The 26,392-nt window shown below is 44.7% G+C and overlaps 2 protein-coding genes across 3 annotated transcripts in view; one reads left to right on the plus strand and one right to left on the minus strand.

Annotated features, from left to right (window-relative positions):
- The first annotated feature begins 10,902 nt into the window (after positions 1–10,902).
- LOC142208383 (SH2 domain-containing protein 3A-like) overlaps positions 10,903–26,392 on the plus strand; it is a 30,540-nt gene continuing 15,050 nt past the window's right edge. The window contains exons 1-3 of one of the 2 annotated variants that reach the window (XM_075276852.1): positions 10,903–10,968; positions 15,649–15,802; positions 21,835–21,950. In XM_075276852.1, coding sequence (XP_075132953.1) covers positions 21,843–21,950 — 108 coding nt within the window. In that variant the 5' untranslated portion in view covers positions 10,903–10,968; positions 15,649–15,802; positions 21,835–21,842. Of the gene's footprint in view, positions 10,969–15,525; positions 15,803–21,834; positions 21,951–26,392 lie in introns of those variants that run through there. The other variant, XM_075276853.1, reaches the window with a different exon arrangement.
- The window catches only part of TM9SF4 (transmembrane 9 superfamily member 4), a 318,186-nt gene continuing 310,875 nt past the window's right edge, over positions 19,082–26,392 (minus strand). The window contains exon 19 of the transcript XR_012716888.1: positions 19,082–19,092. The gene's annotated coding sequence lies outside the window, so the exon portion shown is untranslated. The remainder of the gene's footprint in view (positions 19,093–26,392) is intronic.

Here is a 26,392-nt window from a genome sequence, read left to right on the forward strand (position 1 = left end):
GCTGGAGGGGGACATGTCTGCCTCTAGTTGCCACCAGTTTAATGTCCCCCTCCAGCTGCCCCAGTTTAATGTCCCCTCTAGTTTCTGCCAGGTTATTCTGGGGCACCAGGAGAAGGACTTAATATTGTGGGACATTTGGAGGGAAACGTTAGAATGTGTGTGTGTGGGGGGGGGGGGGTATAATGTTAGGGTGATTGTAGGAGGATTTTACTTTGTGGGGCACATGGAAAAATGATTGAGAATGGGCGGAGTCAGCGGAGAAGTGGGTAGAGCTAAATTTGCCACGGCGCACATGGCCCTCTAGAACCGTTAAAATTTCTCATGTGGCCCCATGGGAAAATTAATTGCCCACCCCTGCTCTAGAGAATTAATCATAGCCCCAGGCTCATCTAGAGACAGCCTTGAGAAGGGAGTGTATCTCTCTGGAGTATTGAACAATTTGTGTGCCGTACCAGGAGGAGCAGGAGAGAACCCTGGAAGTTTTGCTTGTTCAGTGTGAGTGCTGGATATTGTAAAGTCAAAACCAGATAGAAATTTTTGATATAACAAGAACTGACTTTACTGGAACATGAGTGTAGTAAGAGAAGGTCATCTCACGTGGTGAATAACATGTATAGTACAGCACAATGTGCAGGAAGTGTACCAACAACAACAGACAAAGTATAGAGTGACAACAGATAAACATTTGGTAGCAGCTACATCTACTTTCAAAAAAAAACTGCAGCCAACCCAGCAAATAGAGACAAAGCTGGCTGTTGTATACCCAACAGACAAGAGAAAAGTGTTCAGGCCTAGTCTACAGGTTAACCGGATCCCTGTCAGAACTCCCTGTATCATCATCACCAGTATCCTTTGCTGGGAGAGGCACAAGAAGAGGAGTAGTTGGAGGAGTCTACCATAGAGCCTGTAAAATCCCTGGGAAGGGGCTCAGTGGTTAGCAGTACTGCCTTGCAGCGCTGGCGTCCTGAGTTCGAATCCTGCCAAGAACAACATCTGCAAGGTGTGGATTTCCTCCCATATTCCAAAGACATACTGATAGGGAAAAGAAAAAAAACATCTATTGGCACCCTCCTATAACCAAGGCTGGGGATTGGATAGTATTGTACTACTGAGACCATTTGGAAGCTGCTGTTGACTTCTGTCCCAGCTGCTGAATAAACTGTTACCTGGTTCAACTTCAACTCTGTTGTACTGAGTTGTGCCTGCATTGCCATCAGGGCCCATCTGACCAACATCACATTGGTTCAGAGAGGAGAGGTCTCCTCTCCAACTTGAAGTGCCTTGCAGAAACTACCATCTCCACCATCAGGTGGTGCTGCAGAACCCCCCTCAATAGTGTCCGGCCCAGAAGCGAGGGTGGAGTGGATGGCACTTCACTCACTTCCTGGTGCCGCACTGAGTGGCTGCCTCGATACAGAGCTCCAAGCTGGGAGCAACCTTTATCTTTCCTTTTCACTCTTTTTGTCTGTATCTTCAAGAATCCTCTAACTAAGCAAACTAGCACTATGAATTAGCAACGATAAATCGAATGGAAGACCCTGTGGAGTATTTTTTCCTTTTGTTTCTATTTTTAAAGCATGGACAATGACTTAAGACCTGGAGTTTTCCTGTGTGCACATGTGCCTGTTACCATCCCCCCACATGCTAAGAACTACATGGTCACCATGAGGCAGAGAAAGCTGGAGGAGAGACCTGCATGGACTTCTTCTTTCAAGGAGATGATTTTTAGTGTCTATTGCTGATGTGGGAAGATACCTACAGCTGACTGGTATTTCTTTCTTTTACTGTGGACACATGGGACTCTGTTACAACCTGGGAACCTACCATCACCCACCTACCCCATGTGTTTATGGAAGTTTGGCAAGAGAGCAGCACCCTGTCTACCTGGATGGCTTCAGACTTCTCTGGGCAGTAGAACACAGTGGTAAGAAGAAAGGAGGAGGAGGGCTTGTGATGAAGGACATTTGGGGCATTTTTTTGTGGTTAATGGACAATAGTGCTGATGCAAGATACCGAACTATCAGCTGTGAGCATAAGATCTCACTACCTACCAAAGGAACTGCCACATGTTATCATGATAGCTGCATATGTCCCCCACCTCTGCAAAAAAATGTATTTTGCCTGTCATATCTACATGCTGTGACCCCCCTCCTAATGTCCTCCAACCACATTTGGCTGTATTATTAACATCACTCCGCACAGAGAACTAAATGATCCTGCAGTGTGTCTGTGTTTCTTTCTTTTTTAGTTGCTATGATTCCTAGGATTTCTCTGTCTGCCACGAGCTTGTATGTGTTTTCTCTCTTGTTATATACTACTGTACATCTATGAAACTGTATCACTGAAATTTCCCCATTGTGGGACTATTAAAGGATTATATTATCTTATCCGCCACTACAACTCCCATTCTCTGGTCTCCTCCACCTGGGTTGCAGCAAATTCAGCTGCCAGACTCCTATTTCTGTCAAACCTACCATCTACCTTGTGTCAGTCGTGGCACTGGTTGCCCATTCACCACTGAATACAATACAAAATTATCACACTCAACCACAAATCCATCCATAGTGCTCAACCTCTCTCCTCTCCATTTTGCCACTGACCTTAGAGTTGTATCCTCTTTTATCCGAACATCCCACTCCTGTCAACAAGACTTTTATCGAAGTGCACCTGTTCCCTGGAACATTTTACCCTGGACAATCAGATGAATACTCAACTACAGAAGCTTCAAAACTGTCCTAAAATCACATCATATGTGTTTTCTGAGTTGCCTGGATGCACCAACATGATAGAACATGACATTGGCACCAAGCCGAAGCCATATTTGAGGTCAAGCATATATTGGCACTTGGGATAATTGATGAGTCCAAGATTGGTTGGTCGAATCCCACTGTATTGATTCCTAAGCCAGATTGTACCATAAGGTTATGTAATGATTTCCATTAACTGAATGAAATGTCAAAGTTTGATGCCTATCCGATGCCCAGAGTTGATGTGTTAATAGAGAGGTTGGGACATGCTAGGTATTTCTCCATCCTTGATTTCACCAAAGGGTACTGGCAGGTGCCGCTCACTAAGAAGGCCAGAGAAAAAACTGCATTTGTCTAAATGGAGCATCACAACATTGAAATCCATACTGGTGGCCCCAACCTTTTTGCAGGCCTTGCTATGGGCCCCACGGTCAACATCTTGCACTCTTCTAACAGATGCCAAAGTGACTACAAGTTGCAATTATGGCAGAGGGTTTGTTTTCAGTATGGGTTGCCAAGCCTGATTTCACCTTTAATACTGATATACTTAAATCCCCTTTTCTCTCCCGGCCCATAACCTGAGCTGTTTGGTGGAGGCACGCTCGGTATTGCTGCCTCGATGGTTTCCTTTGTAATCTGCGAATCTTCACCAAAGAATATTTTGCCACTATATACTCTCCGTGCCCCTCAGAGACATTTCAGAACGCACAGGTCTTCCAGAGATTTTGACTAATACCTTTGAGAGGTTGTGCTTGTTTAGCGCGGCAGTCAGGGGCTCTATCATTTCTTTCATCTATGGTTTGCTTAATGTCTCTTCAATAAGGTCTGGACACCTTGGGTCCACAGGTCTAGTATCCCAGGTCTCCTATACTGTCTTCAGCTCTGATTATATTGAGTATCTCTCAATATGATCCTGATTTTGCCTTCTTCTTATCCATATGCACTTCAGCGCTACATCCCACCTCCATGTCCTTACCTAGGTTGGCTTTAGGTTTTTAATGTTCCTCTGCCACCCTCCTCATTTCATATGTCTGCAAGGACTGGCTGCATCACTCACATGTGAGCCTAAGGTCAGGGAGCCTGGGGACCCGAACAGAGATTCAGATTTGTTTTATTTAACATCTAAAAAAATAAAAATACACCCAAGTAGCAAAATAGAAAGCTGAAAAGTAAAAATATTTGTCCAGGCTGTCATTTGGGATGAACAAAAGTCGCAGTCTATAATAATCCTCCTTCTTTATACAAACTGTAAGGCTGAGGACACACAGGGGGCGTAGTAAAGAATTCACAGGTAGCTAAACCTGCTGCAATGTACAGTAGCAGCATTGTGGGTGAGAGCTAAACAAATCTCATGGAGGGTCACACTGAGGCGGAAATTTACTGTAGTGTCAGCCTAAAGGAGCTACTAGTAGACATTATACTGTGTGGAGACCATAAGGAATATGATATTGAGGATTCTAAATGGGCCTTATGCTGTGTGGAGATTGCACAAAAGGGAGATGATTGGGAATGGGTGTAACCAGAGTGGGCAAGGGCAGGGCTAAAGATGTGGCTTACAATCCATTTTCAATTCACTGCATCACATATTATCCCTCTTTCAGTGCTTTGAAAGTTGGCAGGTATGCGATTTCCATTCCCTTGCACATAACAATATGAAACTTGTGCACTAGGTGGCGCCCTTACATCACATATTCCTCCTCTGTCTGCACCTTTTGAGGATTATAAATTTTCAGGGAAAATATTCTTTATGCTTCATTGAATATCTAAACAGAAGTAAAACAAGGAACATGGGTGTGTTTATTTATTCATGATAAATATTTGCAGTGTGCAGATATTGTTAATCTATAACAATATGAACCAGCACCAGTGGCGTAACTAATGCTTTGTGGACACCGGTGCAAACTTTGTCCGGGGTCCGCTGCCTCCTCCCTACAGGGTATTCTTGATAGTGACGGTTATAGACTGCAGAGGTATCTCAGATGTTCAAAAGGGATACAACTATACGTAACTACCAGGGTAGCAGCGGTAGCAGCTGCCACAGAGCCCAAAACACTATGGGGCCCGGTGACAGTTGCTACCGCTGCAGATTTTTTTAAATTAGGCCGTCACCTGCTGGAGTTACTCCAGCAGGTAATGGGCCCTATTTACTGCAGCTCCGGGTGCTGCCTGAAGACAGAGAGGAGAGGAGCTGCCTCCTCCACAGCCCATCTTTTAACAGTAGTGAAGCCAACAATTGCCGGTTTCACTACTGTACCCAAGCAGGGGTCACGTGCTGTCTGGGCCCCTGCCTCCCGGCACTTGCATGTTGACAGTGGGCAGGAGAAACTTCTGTCTCCTGCCTGCTGTCCCCAAGCCCTGATACCTTGTGCCGGCATCTATCTTAGTAGGTTACAGGACCTGTGTCATGAAAAATTGCCAAGGAAAGTAAAAGTAATCCAAAATTATTCTTCAATTACCGTACATAAATAATAAGAGAATAAAAACTGACAATGTGGGCACTCTCAAAAATAATTTGGGTGTAATGGTGGAGGAGGATGAGGAAAAAGCACACGTATTAAATACCTTCTTCTCTACAGTGTTTACACAAAAAAATCCAATGGCCAACACCATGATTAGGGCTAATGTCAATTCTCAATTAAATGTCACCTCTATGCTGTTTAACCTAGGAAGAAGTACGGCGCCACCTACAAAACACTAAAATAGAGAAATCACCTGGTTCAGATGGAATACACCCCTGAGTTCTGAGGGAATTAAGCATGGTCATAGATAGACCCTTGTATCTAAGATTTAAGGATTCAGTAATGACTGGGTCTGTTCCACAGGATTGGCGAATAGCAAATGTGGTGCCAATTTTCAAAAAGGGGTGTAAAAGTGAACCTGGAAACTATAGGCCAGTAAGTTTGACGATGCTATCCTGGAGTATCTCAATGTAAATAATCTTCTCACACCCAATCAGCATGAGTTTATGAGGAATCGGTCCTGTCAGACTAATCTGATCAGCTTCTATGAGGAGGTCAGTTCAAGACTGGACATGGGTGATGCAGTAGACGTGGTGTACCTGGACATGGGTAATGCAGTAGACGTGGTGTACCTGGACTTTTCAAAGGCTTTGATACTGTTCCACATAAACGGTTGGTATGTAAAATGAGAATGTTGGGACTTGGGGAAAACATATGCATTTGGGTTAGCAACTGGCTCACTGATAGGGAACAGAGGGTACTTGTTAATGGTAAATATTCAGACTGGGTCACAGTCACTAGTGGGGTGCCACAGGGGTCAGTATTAGGTCCTCTCCTGTTTAACCCCTTCCCGACATGTGCCGTAATAATACGGCGCATGTCGGGTCTGTAACTATGGCGACCGCCCGGGAGCCAGGCGGCCGCCATAGCCGCCGGGTGTCTACTGCTTTAAGCAGTAGACAACCGGCTCTAATGCCTCCGATCGGAGGCATTAACCCCTCCGGCGCCGCGGTCAAAGGCGCCGGAGGCGCCATTTTCCCAGCGGCACATGGGCACCGCCATTTTGCCCGGGATCGCCGGCTCCTGGAGCATGCTCCAGGGCCAACCCCCCGTTGCCATGACAGCCGGGAGCCTGAACAAGGCTCCCAGGCTTGTCTGCAAATCCTCTCTTTTGCAGGCTGGTCTATGCAGCCTGCAAAAGAAAGGATCATTTTTTGCAATGCATTACAGTGCATTAGCATTGTAATGCATTGCATTAGTGATCAGACCCCCTGGGGTTCAACACCCCTAGGGGGTCTAATAAATGCAAAAAAAAAAGTAAAAAAAAATATAAAAAAAATATAAAAAGTATTAAAAGTTCAAATCACCCCCCTTTCCCTAGAACACATATAAAAGTAGTTAAAAACTGTGAAACATATACATGTTAGGTATCCCCGCGTCCGAAATCGCCCGCTCTACAAATCTATAAAAATATTTTTCCTGTTCGGTAAACGCCGTAGCGTGAAAAATAGTCGAAAGTGCAAAACCGCCGTTTTTTCACTGTTTTGATTCTGATAAAAATTTGAATAAAAAGTGATCAAAGCAATAACATTTCCCGAAAATGGTAGAACTAAAAAGTACACCCGGCCCGCAAAAAAAACGCCCTATGCATCCCCGTACACTTACGTATAAAAAAGTTACGGCCGACGGAATATGGCGACTTTTAGAAAAAAAATTTTTTAACACAGTTTTGGAATTTTTTTAGGGGTCAAAATGTAAATAAAACCATATAAATTTGGTATCCCTGGAACCGTACCAAAACACAGAATATAGGGGACATGTCATTTTGGCTGCACAGTGAACGCCGTAAAACCAAAGCCCGTAAGAAAGTCGCAGAAATGCATTTTTTCTACAAATCCACCCCATTCTGAATTTTTTTCCTGCTTCCCAGTACATTATATAGAATAATTAATGGTAGCATCATGAAGAAAAATTTGTCCCGCAAAAATTAAGACCTCATATGGCTCTTGGAGCGGAGAAATAAAAAAGTTATGGGGGTTTAGAAGGAGGGGAGTCAAGAACAAAAAACGAAAATCAAAAAATGCCATCGGCGGGAAGCGGTTAATATCTTTATTAATGACCTGGTAGAGGGTTTACAAAGCAGGGTGTCTATATTTGCAGATGATACTAAACTTTGTAGGGAAATTAATAATGAGGAGAATAGTAGAATATTACAAGGGGATCTAAGGAAACTGGAAGCATGACCGGAGACTTGGCAAATGACGTCTAATGTTGACAAATGTAAGGTTATACATTTTAGTCGACGTAATAAAATGTATGATTATGTACTTAATAGTAAATTACTGGGTAAGACTGTCAATGAAAAAGACTTAGGGATTTTGCACAATATCTGTTTTCTAATCAACATGTAATGCTAGTACAACTGCTATAAAACCAATGTTGTGTGATGTGAATAGTGATTGGGCCCTTCAAAGTATAATGTGCTCCAGAGTGGCCCAAACACAGTATAATATGTTCCACAGTGGCCCCACACAGTATAATGTGCCTCAAAGTGGCCCCAAAACAGCATAATATGCTGAACAGTGTCCCCCACACAATAAAATATTCTCCACAGTGGTCCAACACCCAGGGCATCTGCTGATCTTTGAAGATACTGTGGTGCTTTTGCGAGTGCCGTGACCCCTTCACTAATTACATTGCACAGTATCTGTTTTATAATGACCATGCAATGTTATTACAGCCTGTGATAATAGTGCACGGCTGCTTTGAAACAAATGGATAGATCCACTGACATTGCCCCACGCGTATCGCCTCCGGACAGCGGACAGCTAAATCTTACATGTAGGATTTAGCTGTCCACTTGAAAAATTGGACATCTTTGTAAACGGACACTTATGGACACCCACGGACACTAAAGGACACTACATGATGTCTCATTTAAAACAATGCAAATTGTGAACAGACACAGCTAATGTCCGATTGCTAAAATCTTCTGCGGACATAACCATCGGACAATATCAATGAACTGGCTACAGACCTGGAGGCATCACCAACCCCAGGCCTCACCCTGAATGACCATAAGGTGAAGTTACTACTATACGCTGACGACCTCCTACTCCTGTCCCCCACTGAGAAAGACCTCCAAGAAAGCCTGTCAGTGCTGAAAAAATTCAGCACCACATGGGCCCTACAAATCAACCACAAGAAAACCAAAGTCATGGTATTTCAGAAGAAGGGCCACAACAAAGCCCCCACCCCACAATTCACACTGAACTGCTCCACACTGGAGAAAACCAAGAGCTACACCTACCTGGGGTTGGAGCTCAGCCAATCAGGAAGCTTCAAAGCAGCAATAGAAACCCTAAAAGTAAAAGCCTGCAGAACCTTCTACGCCATCAGAAGACAACTGTACCACCTCAAACCACCGGTGAGGGTCTGGCTGAAGATATTTGACACAGTCATCATCCCGATTCTTCTCTATGGCAGTGAGGTTTGGGGCCCAGCCACCTACCCAGACCAGCCAAAATGGGACTCTAGCCCAACAGAGACCTTCCACCTGGAGTTCTGCAAACACCTACTCCATGTCCACCGCAACACCCCCAACATGGCCTGCAGGGAAGAGCTAGGCAGACTCCCCCTATGGCTGACCATACAGAAGAGGGCGCTAGCTTTCCAGGCACACATTCAGGGCAACAACCCCGACTCCTACCACCACCAAGCCTAGCTGAGCCACAGAGACCTGAGAAAACCAGACACCCTCCAACCAAACAACAGCCAACCACCAAACCAAAAACACCAACAGATGATGACCATGGCCCAAATAAAGGCGACTACAGAGGCAAACAGAGAGCAGTACATCGAAGAATGGAGAAACTAAATAAATAACTCCAAGAAACTCACCGTGTACCAATCCCTACAAAGGGACTACACCATGTCCACCTACCTAGAGAGAATACCCCACCCCAAATACAGACAAGCCCTGAGCTGGTACAGACTGAGCGCCCACAACCTAGAGATTGAAACAGGCCGACACAGACAGACATAAAAGCCACGGGAGAACAGACTGTGCCAGCACTGCGACCAAGGGGCCCTAGAAGACGAGACCCACTTCCTGCTACACTACACCAAATACTCAGCCGTGAGGGCCATCTACTACCAAAGACTCTCTGCCCACATCCCCGACTTCACATCTGCAGACGAGAAGAGGAAACTCTACATGCTACTGGGAGAAGAAGAGGCCACTGTGGAGATCGCTGCCCAATACATGTCCAGCTGTCACCAACTAAGAGGAAGATGACACGCATGGACTATCAAACCCCCCACCCCCCATGGACTATTAAACCCCCCACCCACCACCCAAAACACCACTAAGCCCCCCATCACCTGTCTACCCCATACGCACCGATACCCACACACCCCAAACAAGAATGATGAGACCCTAAGGACACTCAAATCCCCAACCCACGAATCCCATACCCACCACCCCCAACACCCTTTTTACTTTGGCAACACCAAATGTTTTATTCTTTGGTAATGCTAATAAAGCACATTTGTATCTTTGTATCAATAGCTGTCAGACACCAACGCTAGTGTGAACGCCCCCAGAGTTTTTTTTTATTAGTTATTTCTAGAGCATCATTAACTCCATGGTGCTGTACATCTGAAAATGGGTTTATATACATAATGTGAGAACAAGAACAAGAAACTGGTACAGAGAGAAAAATCCTGTCCTGGTGACTAAGGCATCATGCATACTTTCAAGTGTGCACGCCGGGGGGAAGGGATAAAATTATGAAGCGGCATGCACTTGGATGATCATCAGATCGGAATGTAACATCAGAAGCATCCGTGGATGGAACACTTGGTCCTGTGAATGTAGCCTTAGTGGCTATCGATGTCAGAGGGGTACTTCATAAGAGAAGAACTGTAGCATATGATTTGGGTCAGTGTCTGTACAGAGCTGGTACTGATGTAGAATAAGCTAACTGCTCTACATTAGCGGTATGTCTGTCCACAGGCTTGCTGACTGTTTCGAATAAGCAACAAAATACTGAGAGCAGTTCTGGATTGTAATAATGTTTGTAATTCAAGATCAGTACAGGAAAAGTATATACTATATGTACACAGCGAACCCACCAGCAGGATAGTGAGTGCAGCTCTCTGGAGTTTAATACAATATGTATCATATATATTGATATATATCATGTTTTTTATGTTATATGGTGTATTGTTATGTTTCATTCTAATAAGTGGTACAGTCTCAGGATCAGTACCAGATATGTAATGTATGCATACAGTGACTTCACTAGCAGAATAGTGAGATCAGCTCTGAAGTACAATATACAGTAGGATGTAGCTTAGGATAAGCACAGGATAATTAATGTAATGCATATATATACAACAACTCCATCAGAAGTACAGTGAATGCAGCTCTGGAGCATAATACTCAGGACTTGCACAGGATATAAGTAATATTGTTTGTTCACATTGTCATTGTATGTGCACATTGTGGGAATCCCGCTAGCCTTGCGTAATTCCTGGATGCCTGCTGCAGCTAAGGTGAGACAGCAGGGTGCATCTACCTGATGTCAGATAATGTGGGATCAGTTACTGTGTTAGTAGATGGCCCAACCTCCTGCATTCCTAGTGACAAAGTCAGGGTGGTGTTAAGGAAAGGGAGGGATTGTTGTCAGCATACAGACTAATGCACTGCGAGGCACTGAACACTGCCTGCCCCTTTATGCTGCACAGAAGGCCATAAGGTAGGCACCTGAGATCAAGATATTGTTGGAGGTGGGATACGGAGTATGGGGTGGTGGTGACTGAATACAAAGTGTCATTTTTCTAGGATACATTTTACGTAACGACTACGACCTGACTACTTGCAGTAAATGCTTGTAGTACTGAACAGATGCCACTGGTCAAGGTGCCAAATCCTAGTGTGAACATGGCAGTCTAGCACTTCTAGTTCTAACACTTCTAGATACTTGGACAAGTCTAGTTTTCACGGTTGCTACTTAATGCATTACTGGAACATTTGGAGGGGAAGGCTGGGACTTTCAGTTCTACAACCAGATAAAACCGCTGAACCCAACATGTCCATTTCTCACGTCCGTCTTGCAGCGGTGAAAATACGTTCTCACAGATCCCCCTTACATTTGAGAGTTCGAAGGAATCCGTAAAAACAGGCAAAAATAGGACACGGCCTATATTTTAATGGTCCATTGTCATTGTCATGTCAATAGCCTCCATCTAGCTTTCCCAGAGTCCGAATGTCAAACGTGTAATTGTACAATGCTGTATCATTAATCTGGCTATTATTTAATAACCAGTCAGATATACCATTCAAGACACTTAGAGGGCTCGACAGTAAACTCTCCGTATTAGGATGAATTGGCAGCCATATTGCCTTGTTCCCAGTTTCTCCATAAAATAAATATAACTAGGTCTAGTGCAGCTGAATAGACTTTTACTAAGTTTAATATTGGCTGAGCACTCTGTTGTATCACATTTAATATTTGCGTACCATTTACTAGCTCAAGTGTTAGGGTGCGACTAACAATCTGCATATATGGCATCTTAGTTATAAAATGACACAAACCTCAATAGTCAATACCTCCATATTTAATATGAAACTTCTGCCATATTGAACCAATTTTGCCAAATTGTGCCATCTTGTGGCATCATTTGTACATTTCATACAGTCTTCAAATTTCATCTTACTGTAGCTTTAAGAATCAGTAACACAAGAACAGCAAACAAATTCTCTCTAAATTGCTGCGACCTGAGGCTATATGTCATTTTCCAAACCCTCCAGCCCTGAAGACTACCAGTCACACTTCTATAAGGGAATGTACACAGAGGTTCAGAGTACACTGTTGCATATGATAACAGGCTTAGATACAGGCAGTATCCCACATGATAGAATTAGATACAGTATCCAGCAAGCAGTATCATAAATCATAGGCTAAAGCTGACCATAGACATTACATTTTAGACTGCTGCAGTGGCAGATTTTGAACATTTGTCATGTAATTGTTCATACATATACCTATAATGTTCTTTTTATACAGCCAACCATCAGCTAAGGTTGGTCACAACCAAAATTGGTTGTGTTGCATTTTTTCAGCTCTCTGTCATCTGTAGTTGTTTGAGTATGGGGTAGTCGAACATTCCTCAGGACATTCATTGTTGTGTCTAATATCTATTATGTTTGGCCAAATTTCGATACCCCAGCCCAGCTGGCAGTATCACACTTAATAGACAATATCACATATAATAGGGTATCACATTGAAAGTAATAGGGAAAAAAGCCTTCCATTGATTTCAATGGGTAGCGCTCGTATGCCGGCACCCATTCAAGTCAATGGGAGCTATTTTTTACGCGCTCATTCTGAACGACTTTTACTTTCAGAATGAGCGGAGCGTATGCTCCGTGTGAAGGCTCCCTTTTAGATAGCACCTTGCCAGACAGTATACACATAATATACTTAGATACAGCAGCTTGTTAGAAACCTTCGCATATAATACTCTTAGGTTTACCAGGTCTGAATGGATTGTTCAACTGCATTTTATTGATGACTAGAGATGAGCGAACACTGTTCGGCACAGCCGTTCCAAACAGCACGCTCCCATAGAAATGAATGGACGTAGCCGGCTCGCAGGGGGTTAAGCGACTGGCTGCCGGCAAAGTGTACGTGCCAGCTGCTTCCATTCATTTCTATGCGAGCGTGCTGTTCGGAACGGCTGATCCGAACAGTGTTCGCTCATCTCTATTGATGACCTATCTTCAACATAAGATAAGATAAGCTAATCCTTTAATAGTCCCACAGTGGGGAAATTTCAGTATGTTACAGCTGCATAGTAATACAGATACATGATAATACACAGTAAATATTACAGAAGTAGTAGACACACATATGCTGAGAAAGATATGCTAGGAGTCCATAGCAGCTTAGGAACAGAGAAGAAAGAAGGAGGACATTCATAATCATTAGTTCTCTGTGCGGAGTGATCTTCGCTTGGTCTGATGTAGATTATACAGCCTGGTCGCGGTTGGAAGGAAGGACTTGCGATAGCGCTCCTTCTCACACTTAGGGTGAAGCAGACGGTTACTTACAGTGCTGCCAAGTCCCATCAGGGTCCCATACATGGGGTGGGATTTGTTCTCCCGCATGGAGGTCACCACAGACAGTATCCTTCTGTCACCCACCACCTGTACTGGGTCCATGGGGCTCCCCAGGACAGAGCTGGCCCTCCTGATCAGCCTGTCAAGTTTATTTCTGTCCCTGGTTGATATACTGCTCCCCCAGCAGGCTACACCGAAAAAGATGGCTGAGGCAACCACAGAGTTGAAGAAGGCCCTAAGAAGTGTCCCCTGGACTCCGAAGGCCCTCAGCCTCCTGAGCAGGTAGAGTCTGCTGTGGCCCTTTCTGTGCAGCGCCTCCAGGTGATCAGCCCAGTCTAGTTTATTATTGAGGAGCACACCCAGATACTTATAGGTCCTGACTATCTCAATGCATGTCCCTTGGATCTCCACCGGGGTCGGAGCACCTCTCCGTTTACTAAGTCCACCACCATCTCCTTGGTCTTCCCAGCATTAATCCTGAGCTGGTTCTGCTGGCACCATTCAACAAAATCCCAATTTAAGTCTCTGTATTCCCTATCGTCGCCATCAGTGATAAGGTCGACTATAGCAGAGTCATCGGAGTACTTCTGTAAGTAACAGCTGGAGGAGTTGTGCCTAAATTCAGCAGTGTACAGTGTGAAGAGAAATGGGGCAAGAACTGTACCTTGTGGTGCCCCCGTACTACAGATCACAGTGTCAGACACACAGTCCTGGGCTCTCACATACTGAGGGCGGTTTGTCAGGTAGTCTAGGATCCAGTTGGACAGGTGGTGGTCCACTCCACCAAGGTTCAGCTTCTCCCTCAGTAGCTCTGGCTGAATGGTGTTGAACGCACTGGAGAAATCAAAGAACATTATTCTCACAGTGTTCCCTGGTTTCTCCAGGTGAGAGAGAGCTCTATGAAGAAGGAGGATGATTGCGTCATTTACCCCAATGTCCGGCCGGTAGGCAAACTGGAGGGGGTCCAGAGCGGAGCTCACTAGGGGGTGTAGGTGTGTCAGGACCAGTCTCTCTAGGACCTTCATCAGGTGGGATGTCAGTGCTACGGGTCGGTAGTCATTGTAGTCCATCAGGTTGGGTTTCTTTGGGACTGGTACCACACAAGATGTTTTCCACAGTTGAGGTACCACTCCTAGCTTTAGACTCATATTGTACATGTGCATAGTCATCAATAAGAGATTAGTGGTGGTCTCACACCCAGGATCCACACGATCAGCTGTTTAAAGGGACCCACAAACTCAGACTAGTGCCATGACCCTCCTTACGCTAGGTTCACACCTGCGTTCTGGTTTCCGTTCTGTGCTTTCCGTCTTCTGCATGCCAGAAGACGGAAAGCACAGACCGGGTCCGACCGTGAGCGGCGGTGAGCGTTTTATGCTCTCTGCCGCGAAACCGGATTTTTTAATCCGGACACAGAGTACTGCATGTCCGACTCTGTGTCTGGATTTAAAAACCCGGTTTCGCGGCAGAAAGCATAAAACGCTCACCGCCGCTCACGGCGGACAGCTTTCTCACCCATTCAAATGAATGGGTGAGAGAGACTCCTGCAGGTTTCCGTCTCCTGCTCTGTTTTATGCAGGAAACGGAAACCTGCAGAACGGACACCTGGGCACAGATGTGAACGAGCCCTTAGTTGTTTACATTGCACCCCATCTCATCTGTTTCATATCCGTTATGTAATGTTTTTACAGTCTTTTCTTGTCTTGACAACAAAAACCACTAAACCGGCTGTAGTATGGCAAATGACTAGTCGAATTATGGCTGAAAATATCAGGTCAGAAAGTTTTTGAGCAGACAGAAGTCTGCTGTCAACCATCGTGAACAGTTATTTGTAATATTTATATAACTGATTATTGGTCAAAATCTGCTATTTTAGCCCACAAAAGTCTTTTGTGTATGCCAACTTTAGATACTGACAGCACCTTGTGCCCAGTAAAGCCATGTTCTACTAAGATTCAGTAATGCTTTGTGATGGGAACTCCTTGCAATGTTCTTGGAAATCTAGACCAGCAGAGACGTTGACATATGTGGCGGAATAACCTGACTGTCCTGAGGGGTTGTTATTTATAAATCGTCCACAATTGCTATTATGAATAAGTCTAATAAATGCAGCAGTGATAGAGGCAGGGAGGGCTCTAAGGGGGTGTTATGACATGTGCTTCTTGAAGGAATGTCCCTTCCTCCAGAGATTCCTTGCTGTGTGCCTGTACTTGCCTGATGCCGCCTCTTGCACCTGTGATGTCAGTGGGGTGTGATTTCCTCTCCCCATCTCTGACTGTTAATGATTAAGAGACTGACAATGGAATTTGCTTAGAACCAGCAGGAGCTGCACCCATCTCCAGCGGCCGCACTGTGACACCTCCCTGAATATCCCAATGTTCCTACCAATAACCTGGACCCTAACGAGCCCAATGGATTCATAGTCATCCTGAAACCACAAAAAGTTCTTCAATAGGCGTGGAGTTGAGGTAAGAAAACTACCTGGAATAAAAAGCTTATGTGCTGGGATTTAAAGGTCCTATATAAAGCGTATGTATGAGTGTGTAAAAGTTCCTTAACTTTCTAATAGACTTTGTGTTCCATTCTCTTAACATCTATTCTTGCTGTCAGTGCATAAAGACTTTCTTCTTTACATCCTGTGGCTAAAAATCCATCCTGAAGTAATCCTCCTCATAGCTGAAGATTTGTTACAATTGTATTGCCTATAGTACGGTGCTGAGCTCCATGCTGATACATTTTACCTGAACTTATACATTGTAACAAACTATCATAATAAAACAGACTGAGGATTTTCTAACCCTGTAGTCACACAATATTGTGTGGCATGAGTTCTAATAAATATGTTGCATTAGTCTGCCATTGAACAGGGCACACATAAACCTTGCCCAAATATGCGCCACATCATCCCTCTATTACAGGAAACTGGTGTAGAAGGACTGATAACCCTCCTTCAAAGTATATTTGCCTTTTTCTTGAGAAACAAAAAAAAAACCTAAGCAAAACATGAGAACATATACACATGAAAGAAAACTTGTGCTACATGTACACATGTATGTATACATGTGTATATGTATCACATATATAGGTACTTCTATATGCATTAATATAGGGTTGGTCTCATTGTTTGCAGCTAAAACAGCTTCCACTCTGGGAAGATTTGCTTTCTTTTGGAGTGGGAATTCTCTGGGAATTTTGCCCATTTATTCAGAAAGCATTTGTAAGGTCAGACACTCATGTTGGAGGAGAAGGCTTGGCTTGCAATCTTTTTTATTTCATCCCAAAAGTATTTGATAAGTTTGAGGTCAGGTCTCTGTTACTAAACTCATCCAATCATGTCTTTATGGATCCTGCTTCAGATTAAAAATGTCCTGGGAGCACAGTCGAACTAGGACAGAAAAGAGCCTTCTCCAAACTGTTCCCACAGAGTTGAAAGCATACAATTGTCCAAAATGTCTTGGTTTTCTGAAGCATTAAAAATGTTATGTATTTAAGAAGAACTTAGGGCAGTGTATATACTGCACCAGAAAGATCAATGTACTAACATAGTTGACGGTCCCTTGTTGGGACCAGAAGTCTTCTATTTCAGCCTGCTCTCCTCGCACTCCAACTCTTTGAGACATAACTAACCCCATTATACTTCATGTACAAGCAGCAGGAATAGAGCAGGGTCAGGCACATGGTGAAAAGTTGAAGCAACCAGAGAGTAGGTTGACATAAAAGACTTCAATGCCCCAGCAGTGCTATGAAAGGTTCGGAATCAGTGCAATGGAGGACCTGTTTCTATATCATTCAGTTGACCTGGTGCAGTGTATACAATGTAAGAATAAAAACAACCCCATACTGGGGTCCCTCCTGAACCAAACTTTACAATTGGCACAGTGCAGTCAAACAGGTAACATTCTACTGGCTTTTGCCAAACCCACACTCATCCATCAGAGTCTAGGGTGGACCTCTGTACCACGTTGGTGACTTTTTTGAACTATGGGGAAGATTTATCAATAAGGGTATTCATTTTCATTTGCATCAAGAGAAGGCAAGACTCATTTATTAAGTGGCAAAGTCAGCTCAATACAGAAAAAAACTTAAATTGCACAATTAAATTGACTTTTTCATACCCTGTATAGTAGAAAACTGGCATAATAATTCTCTCCTAATGTTACTATGGGGTCCTTTGGGTGTCTGTCATTTTTAATCTGAAAGAAGCCTGCACAGAAGACTTTTAAGAGCTGGGGCTCAATACTTTTCCCCATATAGTAAAGACTTTAACTCGCCCACTGAACTACCTTTAAATCCTGTGGTGGGCCCATGTCTTTAGGTGGGCCCTACCAGACTCCATTGTTTTTTTAATAGGCAGTAGAAGTCCGATAACAGCCCCTATTAATTTACCCATCCCCATGCCTGCTCACGGCTTCCTCTTCAGCGTCCAGGGGGCACTCATGTGCCCACAATACTCCATCGCGACCTCATGTGCAATGCACAGGGCCCATGGAAGGCTGAAGAAGGAAGCTGTGAGCAGAAGCAGGGAATGGTAAGTGAATGCAGCCAGGCTCTGTGAAATTGAATCGCCAGAACCAAGGAGAAGTGGCACCCCCGATTTGGTTCTTCTACTGGTAGAGCCTGTGTGGCTTCCTGATCTATCACCCCCTGACTTGTAGGCCAATACTTGCCTGTCTGCTCTCAGCGTCTACTTCTTCTTCCTCCTCCGGGTGCTCATGACATTACAACTGTGCGCCTGGAGAAGGGAGACATAGTGGGACCAGGGAGTAGACAGGTAAGTATTGACCCAATACTGCATTAAGGGGGACCAGTGAAGGGGCCACTGTATGGCCTATACAGCGGTCCCTTCACTATCCCCCTATACAGGGACCACTACATTGGTCCCCCATACTGTATGGGGACCAGTGATGGAGCTATCATATTGTGTAGGGGCAGTGATGGGTGCTAATATACTGTGGGGGCGAACATTAAAGCATGGGGCATCAGTGGGTATATTAAAGGGGTTGTGCAGACTTATTCTTTTTATAGTCTATCAGTATGGGACATAAATACTTGATCAATAGGGGGCCGACACCCAGACCAATCAGCTGTACAGAGCCACTTCCAATGCCAGCCCTGTACACATTATGGGTCTGGAAGCAGAAAGTGCTGTCCACTGTATAGGGACCAGACACCTTCACTACTGATCTCAGCAAATATTGAAGTCAGTGGCAGCTGAGCTGCAGTGACAGTGCTATAGGCCATAAAAAAATTAAGCCCAGATAACACCTTTAATATGCCCCACACAGTTTACTGCCCCCCCCCCCTCCCTTCCTGCAGGATGTAAGCCCCATCACTGTCCCTCACTGTTCCCTATACAGTATGGGTGACCAGTGAAGTGGCCATAAAAAAATTAGGCCCAGACAACCCCTTTATAAAGGTTGTCCATAAATTGGACAACAGACACAGGAGACAGGAAAGTATGCTTTTTAAAAATAAATAAATAAAATTTACACCTACCACCCGCCACATGGGTTTCTTCTTTACAGGGTTTATCCTTGGGATAGGCCATCAGTATTTCACCTGCAGGGTTCCAACAGCAAGGACCTCTGCAGATCAGCTTGTCCAGGAAAGTGTGGCTACAGGTAATGGTAACAATTTCAGGAACCACGCTGCTTACTTGCCTTACAGAGTGTAGCGGGGGTGGGTTTAGTTACATCAGTGGTGCATATTGTACAGTATAGCGAGTGAGCATCCCGACATGTTATTACCTGTAGTCGCCCTATCTCTGTACAGCTGGTCTGCAGGGGTCCTGGCAGTGGGCCCCTAGAAACATTTCCAATGATGGGTCCCTAGAAACAATCCCAATGGTTGGCCCTAGACATCCCAATCTGACACTGATATAATATATGTATCTAGCAATGACAGAGCAATATGTATCCGATAAGAACTGAAACCTATGATTTTGGTACGGAAGGGAGACTGTAGGTTTTTCCAAAATTCTTAGCAAGACTAGATACGTTATATCATCAATATATTTAGTCATCTGCAGCTCAGAATAGTTCTGTACAGAAATGAATAGCTACTTCAGTTGCTGAATCATACGCCATATGTCTTTGTACCTAGAGACCATGACGCACAACCTCTGCGCACCGGAATCTAAAGCAGCGGACTGGGAGCACATGCAGGCTCTCCTATTCACTATTCATGCCGCAGCAGCTGATCTATGCAGGGTCTAATTGTAAACCCCACAGATCACACAAAACATTGATTTGGAGCTGGACAATCCCTTTAACGTCTTGGAAAAACTTTTTAAAATGCTAAATATGTCAGAGATTAGTTGGTTAAACCAAAGTACTGAAGATCTCTACAGATATTAGAAAACTGGAATTTCCACATTCCTACTTCAGGAACTAGCGGCAGTAAACAAGGGTAGACAAGGACTAGAATAACAGGCAGAGAGATTTGAAGACTTCATGATAGCCTTAGTTTTCTGGTTCTTTAGATTTTGTATTGAAAGCTCCAATTCGCCTGCATAGTCATACTTAAGGGAAGTCTCAGCAGTTTTGACTACTCACAATCGCTGACAGTGCTAAATAGATGACATGAAAAGCCAAATATACCTATGTATTTAGATACAGAGTGAGGGTAGTGAATTGAGCCTTTGTCCCAGATGAAGGAAGCCTAGCTACAGCTCTGCCTATACTAGTCTGACCAAGATGGAGTTATTTTAATCAGTCTTGTGCTGTCCTTGTAAGAGCCTGAGGATATTTCCTTCTGAGAAGTGCCTTGTGCTCTCTGCACTAAACATTCTCCTGAATAATGGTTAAGTGTCTATCCAGGACACTGAGTCATTCAATAGCAGCATGGGGAATTACGACACATAATATGACCCCTTTCTTATGGCAACCCAACAGTATATGACCCCCTTATTGCTCCCCACACAGTATATGACCCCCTTATTGCTCCCCACACAGTATATGACCCCCTTATTGCTCCCCACAGAGTATATGACCCCCCTTTATGGCCCACACACAGTATATGACCCCTTTTTTGCCCCCAAACAGCAGATGATCCCCCTTTTTATGCTCCACACACAGTTTATGACCCCCTTTTTTATTCCCTCCAACCCCCCCCCCCCCCCCCCCCCACAGTATATGTTGGGTCACTACCTATTGTATTATAACAATAGATAGTGACCAATAGTTTACTCACCCATCCATGCTCTTCTCCAGGCCAGCCTCTGCTGCTACCTCCAGAGCACGCTGTATGTTGTGACAGCGCTGCCTAGAGGCACCAACAAAGACCAGATTGGACAGGAGTGTGGAAAGGTGAGTAAATTATCGGTCGTTACCAAAGATGAGCGAACGGCGTTCAATCGAATTTGTATTCGATCGAATATCAGGCTGTTCACGTGGCACGTTTTCCACGTGGCAAACGCACTACAAAATTTGTATCCCCTCCCACCTTCCCTGGTGCTTTTTTGCACCAATAACTGTGCAGGGGAGGTGGGATAGGAAGTAGTAAAACGTAGGCATCGAAAAAAAATCGGAAAAATTAATTGGCTGGCTAAATCAGGTGACCTCCACTTTATACGAATGGTGGATTTCAGATTTGGTTCATATGAGATTGTGAACTAGACAGGGATAAATGTACAGGCAGGGTTAGCTAGGGATTAGCTTTATTTAGGTAGGAATCTTACGCAAACAGCTCTTTGGTGCTCTATATACCTTGACTTCCAAGTGCTGTGACCGAGATACAGCCCGAGATACATGCAAGAGTATGGTCAATGCATTCCTATGGGAAAAAGTCAGCTCCCACATACCGCAAGCTGCCAGCGATCCCGACTAGCATATGGTGTGCTGCCACAATGTGTTTGCATTGAACTTACTCTCGCATTTAGCTCTGGCTGGCAAGGTCTCATCACTTTCAAACTTCACCTGCAAGCACATCTCATGGCAGCCCATTATATGCTAATCGGGATCCCTGGCAGTTTACGTTATGCGGGAGCTGACTTTTTCTCATAGGAATGCATTGACCAGCGTTGATTGGCTGAATGCCATACAGTGTACAGCATTGGCCAATCAACGCTGGTTCTGCCGGAGGCTCGTCTGTGACGAGGCAGAGTCTAAGATCGGTCCACAGCAGTCTCCATTGTGGTCTGATCTCAGGTGTAGCCGAGTTGAGCGCACAGTTCTACTACATCTCAGCTGTAGCAGGGTTGAGCGCACAGCTCTGATACATCTCATCTGTTCGCTCTCTAGTCGTTACCTATTGCAATATTATAATAAGTGGCGGCTGTTTAAATAAATAATGCTGTCAGGAGAGGTGAGTAACACTTTTGTTAGACCAGAGAATATAATAGCAGTTCCATTTCAGAAGGGTTCAATCCAAACTAAACTTCTGGGCGAACTTAATGAGATGAATCTCACAATGTCTAAGTAGCCGTTTGTAACAAGTCCTGTTTGGGCATCTCAGGAAATAATAATGCTGTCACATTTACTGAGGTCATGTTGTCTTTTAGAAATAAAGATGCCTTCTCCAACAGAAGTTATGAAGAAAGAGCTTGAGGAGGAGCTGAAATTAAGCAGTGAAGACTTGCGGAGTCATGCGTGGTACCATGGACCTCTCTCCAGACAGGTATGTATATTGCATCATATAATACCCATGTGGTTTACCTTCTATAGGGGGCCAACAGTGAGCTCTGTGTATTCATGTGATTATTTGTGGTTATGTGGACTATGTATTGGATTATTGGTGGGGGAAATGGGTTAGTGGTTCCTGGACTTTTACCGGCTTATCTTTGCCACATGCAAAAAGCAGTGTCCTGTAACACTTTCTCTACTCACCTTCAAACCTTATGTGTATTAGAAATCTGTAGTTGGAGATAGGGCTTAGAAGGAGGAATGTTCCAGGAAGGATAGTGGCATACTTAGGTCTGCAGGTACAGTTAAGGTAAAGCTTTATCTAAACTAAATACGGTTCTGAAAGGTTCTGTACTAAAACTCGGAAAAGGAAGAACAACTTTTCAAAGATTCCATAGAATTGCAAACTGGTAAGGAAATTATGTCTCACTGTAGGTCTTCAGTCACTAGACTGATACGATCAGGGCCGCCGATAGGGCAGTACTACTGGTACTGGCGTCAGGGGCCTGGCCAAATTGAAAAATGGGGGGGGCCCGGTTTTGGCCCGCTACCGTGTGCCGGCCCCCTGGCGTCCGTAGCAGTCATTGTGTATGTCCTATTTCAACTCAGATCTGCATCCAGAGGACGCAGATCTGAGTTGAAGACATACGCGGCTGAAGCAAGGAGCTGACACAGGTCAGCTCCTCGCTTCGCCGCTGCGTGCCTCTCTCGCTGACACATATGCGGCTGAAGCGAGGAGCTGACATGTGTCAGCTCCTCGCTTCGCCGCCTCCGCTACTGGCTTGTAGACGCGATGTGATCACATCGCTTCTACAGTAGCCGGCGGCAGCAGCGAAGCGAGGAGCTGACACATGTCAGCTCCTCGCTTCAGCCATCGCATCTACAAGCCAGTAGCCGGCGGCGAAGCGAGGAGCTGACACAGGTCAGCTCCTTGCTTCGCCGCTGTGCGCCTCTCTCGCTGTCACATATGCGGCTGAAGCGAGGAGCTGACCTGTGTCAGCTTCTCACTTCGCCGCCTCCGCTACTGGCTTGTAAACGCGATGTGATGATGTCACATCGCGTCTATAACTGTGCGCCAGTGAGAGAGGCGCACAGAGAGCTGCGAGGGAACGAAGGAGAAGGTAAGTCAGTCAGTGTAATGTGGAACGTGAAACTGGGGGCAGAGAGAGGATGGCATGACACTGGGGGCAGAGATGGAGAGGACGGCATGACAATGGGGGCAGAGATGGAGAGGACGGCATGACAATGGGGGCAGAAATGGAGGGACATGAATATGGGGGCAGAGATGGAGGGACATGAATATGGGAGCAGAGATGGAGGGGACATGAATATGGGGCAGAGATGGAGAGGACGGCATGACAATGGGGGCAGAGATGGGGGGACATGAATATGGGGGCAGAGATGGAGGGGACATGAATCTGGGGGTAGAGATGGGGGACATGAAACAGGACAGAGATGGAAGGGACATGAAACTGGGGGCAGAGATGGAGGGGGGGACATGAAACTGGGGGCAGAAATGGATGGGCGGACATGAATCTGGGGGCAGAGATTGGGTGGGAGACATGAAACTGGGGGCAGATGAAGGGTGTATATGAAGCTGGGGGAGAGATAGAGGGGGGACATATAATGTACGGGTGACTGTAGGAGGATTATACTGTGTGCGGGCACATGAAAAATTAATGAGAATGGGTGGAGTCAACATAACAGTGGGTGGGGCTAAATTTGCCACGCCGCACATTTTGTCCCTCTTGTAGTTCTTCAAAAGTTGGGAGGTATGGGTACAGGGGGCAATGGAAAGATGTTAGAAGGTGGACGTGGGAGAAGGGGGATTGTTGGGGCATCGGGTGTGCAGCACTGCGGAGAGGGAACTGGGGCAATAATATATAATATATAAGTTTTTAGCTGGAGAACTACAAAGCACACAATAGCTCCAAAGCTATATGTGCTTTGTATTAATAATGATGTAGGCTGCTATGCTACTAGCATAGCAGCCTGTTTGGGGGTGGGACTTTTACTTTAAAGGAGTGTTCACATTGCGTTTTTCACCTCCCTTGCCGGGATACGTTGGTAACCAGTCACAATCAGCTCCCCACTTATCCCTGCACGTAGAACTGCAGGCCCCCCTTTTTTGCAGGGATAAGTTGACAGCTGATTCTGACTGGTTACCAACGTATCCCGGCAAGGGAGGCCAAAAACGCAATGTGAAAAAGCCCTGAGGATTTACTAGGAGAGCTTCTATAGGCGCCTTCACACGTAGCAGATTTTACCTGAAAATAGAGTCTGATTAAGCCTTGTAATGCTGCTAAATAAAGGGAAATGTAATACAGAATTGGTATGTCGCAAAATAAAGTAGTTTTAAAATGGCGGTGTGGGGGGGGGGGTGGCGCAGACACTTAGGCTGTATGGGGCCCCAAAATTTCTGATGGTGTCCCTGGATACGATAGAGTCTCCCTCATGTGTTGACAAGACATGAAGCAATGCTATTATGGGGCTTCAACTAGACAAACGCCATCTTCCACTCACTGGATTCTAATACACTGTTGTTCACATTCTCCATCTTGGACTCTAACTCTGGGCTCTTCTTGGCTCTGTCGTACAGTTTTCCTTCAGTTCTCCTCATTCTCATGGTCCCTCTGAGCATCTTAATTCCATGCGAGCTAACTATTGTGAGTGCACAGAACAACCAGGATTTTATCATCTCAGGTCTCCGCTCACGTTTCACTTCCACACTTGCTCTACTTCATCTAAGCCACTATTATGCATGAATGCCCAATACCTAACGCAATATTCCATGCGTTGCCTGACTAGTGGATTGTACAAACACAAAACTATGGGGGATGTTTATCATGCCTTTTACACCAGTTTGCTTGAGTAAACTCATGATAAAGTTGAGGTTGTGTACTATCAGTACTTTTCAGTAGTAGTTTTATTTAATTTTCTATTTACTATATAAACTTAGAACATGTTTCCTCCACCCAAGTACATAACCATATATATACAGTATATTATCTATATATAGTCAATTTTTTTTGAATAAAGCTCTGTAAGATCCTGCCACAAAAAAACAGCCATTATTACAGTTGAAAGTTGTACGTATAACCCACAGCAATAATAAACAGGCATCATGTCAATGAGATTTGTTTAATATCACCCACAATGTTGCTACGGTAGATCACAGGCACTGGTGAGTTCACAAACACTGCAACTACTGCCTGTGTGCTGCCACTGCCAGCCTAACGCTAGGTTCACACTAGCGTTTGGCTTTCCATTCTTCCAGTTCGCTTGGGAACCCAAAAAAAACGGAAAGCTAACCAGCTTGAAAAGCGGTTACCCATGGAAACCTGCAGAACCCATAGGCTATAATGGGGCCTGCCGGGTTTCCAACCGAAAAATGCACATTTTTTAAGCAGATTTAGGGATGGAAACCCTGAATGGAGAATGAGCTCTTGTGTGAACCCAGCCTGACCCTCGTTTAAATCTGCGTTTGGTATCTGCGTTTGGCAATCCATTCAGAGAGTCCACATAGGGACCCCCCGAATGGACTACCGAATGCATTTGCAAGCAGTGCGCCATGAAAGCACACGGACCCCATAGACTATAATGGGGTCCGTGTGCTTGCCGTGAGATCTTCGCACAAGTCATGTGGACAGGAAAGTAAATTGTGAATTACTTTCCTGTCTGCATGTTCCCTGCGGAGATCTCACGGCAAGCACACAGACCCCATTACAGTCTATGGGGTCCGTGTGCTTTCACTGTACACTGCTTGCAAATGCGTTCGGTAGTCCGTTCGGAGGGGTCCCCATGTGGACTCTCCCCAACGGATTACCGACGCAGATATGAACGAGGTCTTATGCTGATTGCTAGAGCTAAATAGGATGACTTCTATCACAGCCCACGTGTTTTATTCATAACAGTATACAGTATATGCCCTTCTTGATCTCAGGGCTTTTCCTTATTGAGAAACATTTCCACCATCTCAGGGAAAGTTGAAAACTAGAGATAACTACTGAAAATGTAGACTACAGATAAGATAATGGCCAGAAATTGAATTACTCCTTTTACATGCATGCAAGGCAGCTTATCCTGAAAAGTCACCTGAAACAACAGGTACTCTTTAACGCAAGGATCGGGTCTATTTTGGCCTTAAGGACTAACTAAAAATGTGAAAATTTGGAATGTGTGAACATTTTTGGAAATAACTTTATAAATGTTTTGTATATCCAGTTGATTCTGACAATGTTCTATTGTGACATATGGTACTATATTTTAGTTATAAACGTAGACCAATATGATTTCAATTTGCTATTAAAAATATGTACACAATGTAACGTACAGCAAAGACCAGGCCACTCTGATCAGGGGCATTGTGTGATACCCCCCCCCCCCCCCCAAATTAAAAAAAGTATGATTAAAAGGTATAATTTGCCCTGTAAACTC

The sequence above is a fragment of the Leptodactylus fuscus genome, chromosome 6 (genome assembly GCF_031893055.1).
Source record: "Leptodactylus fuscus isolate aLepFus1 chromosome 6, aLepFus1.hap2, whole genome shotgun sequence".
Taxonomy (NCBI): domain Eukaryota; kingdom Metazoa; phylum Chordata; class Amphibia; order Anura; family Leptodactylidae; genus Leptodactylus; species Leptodactylus fuscus.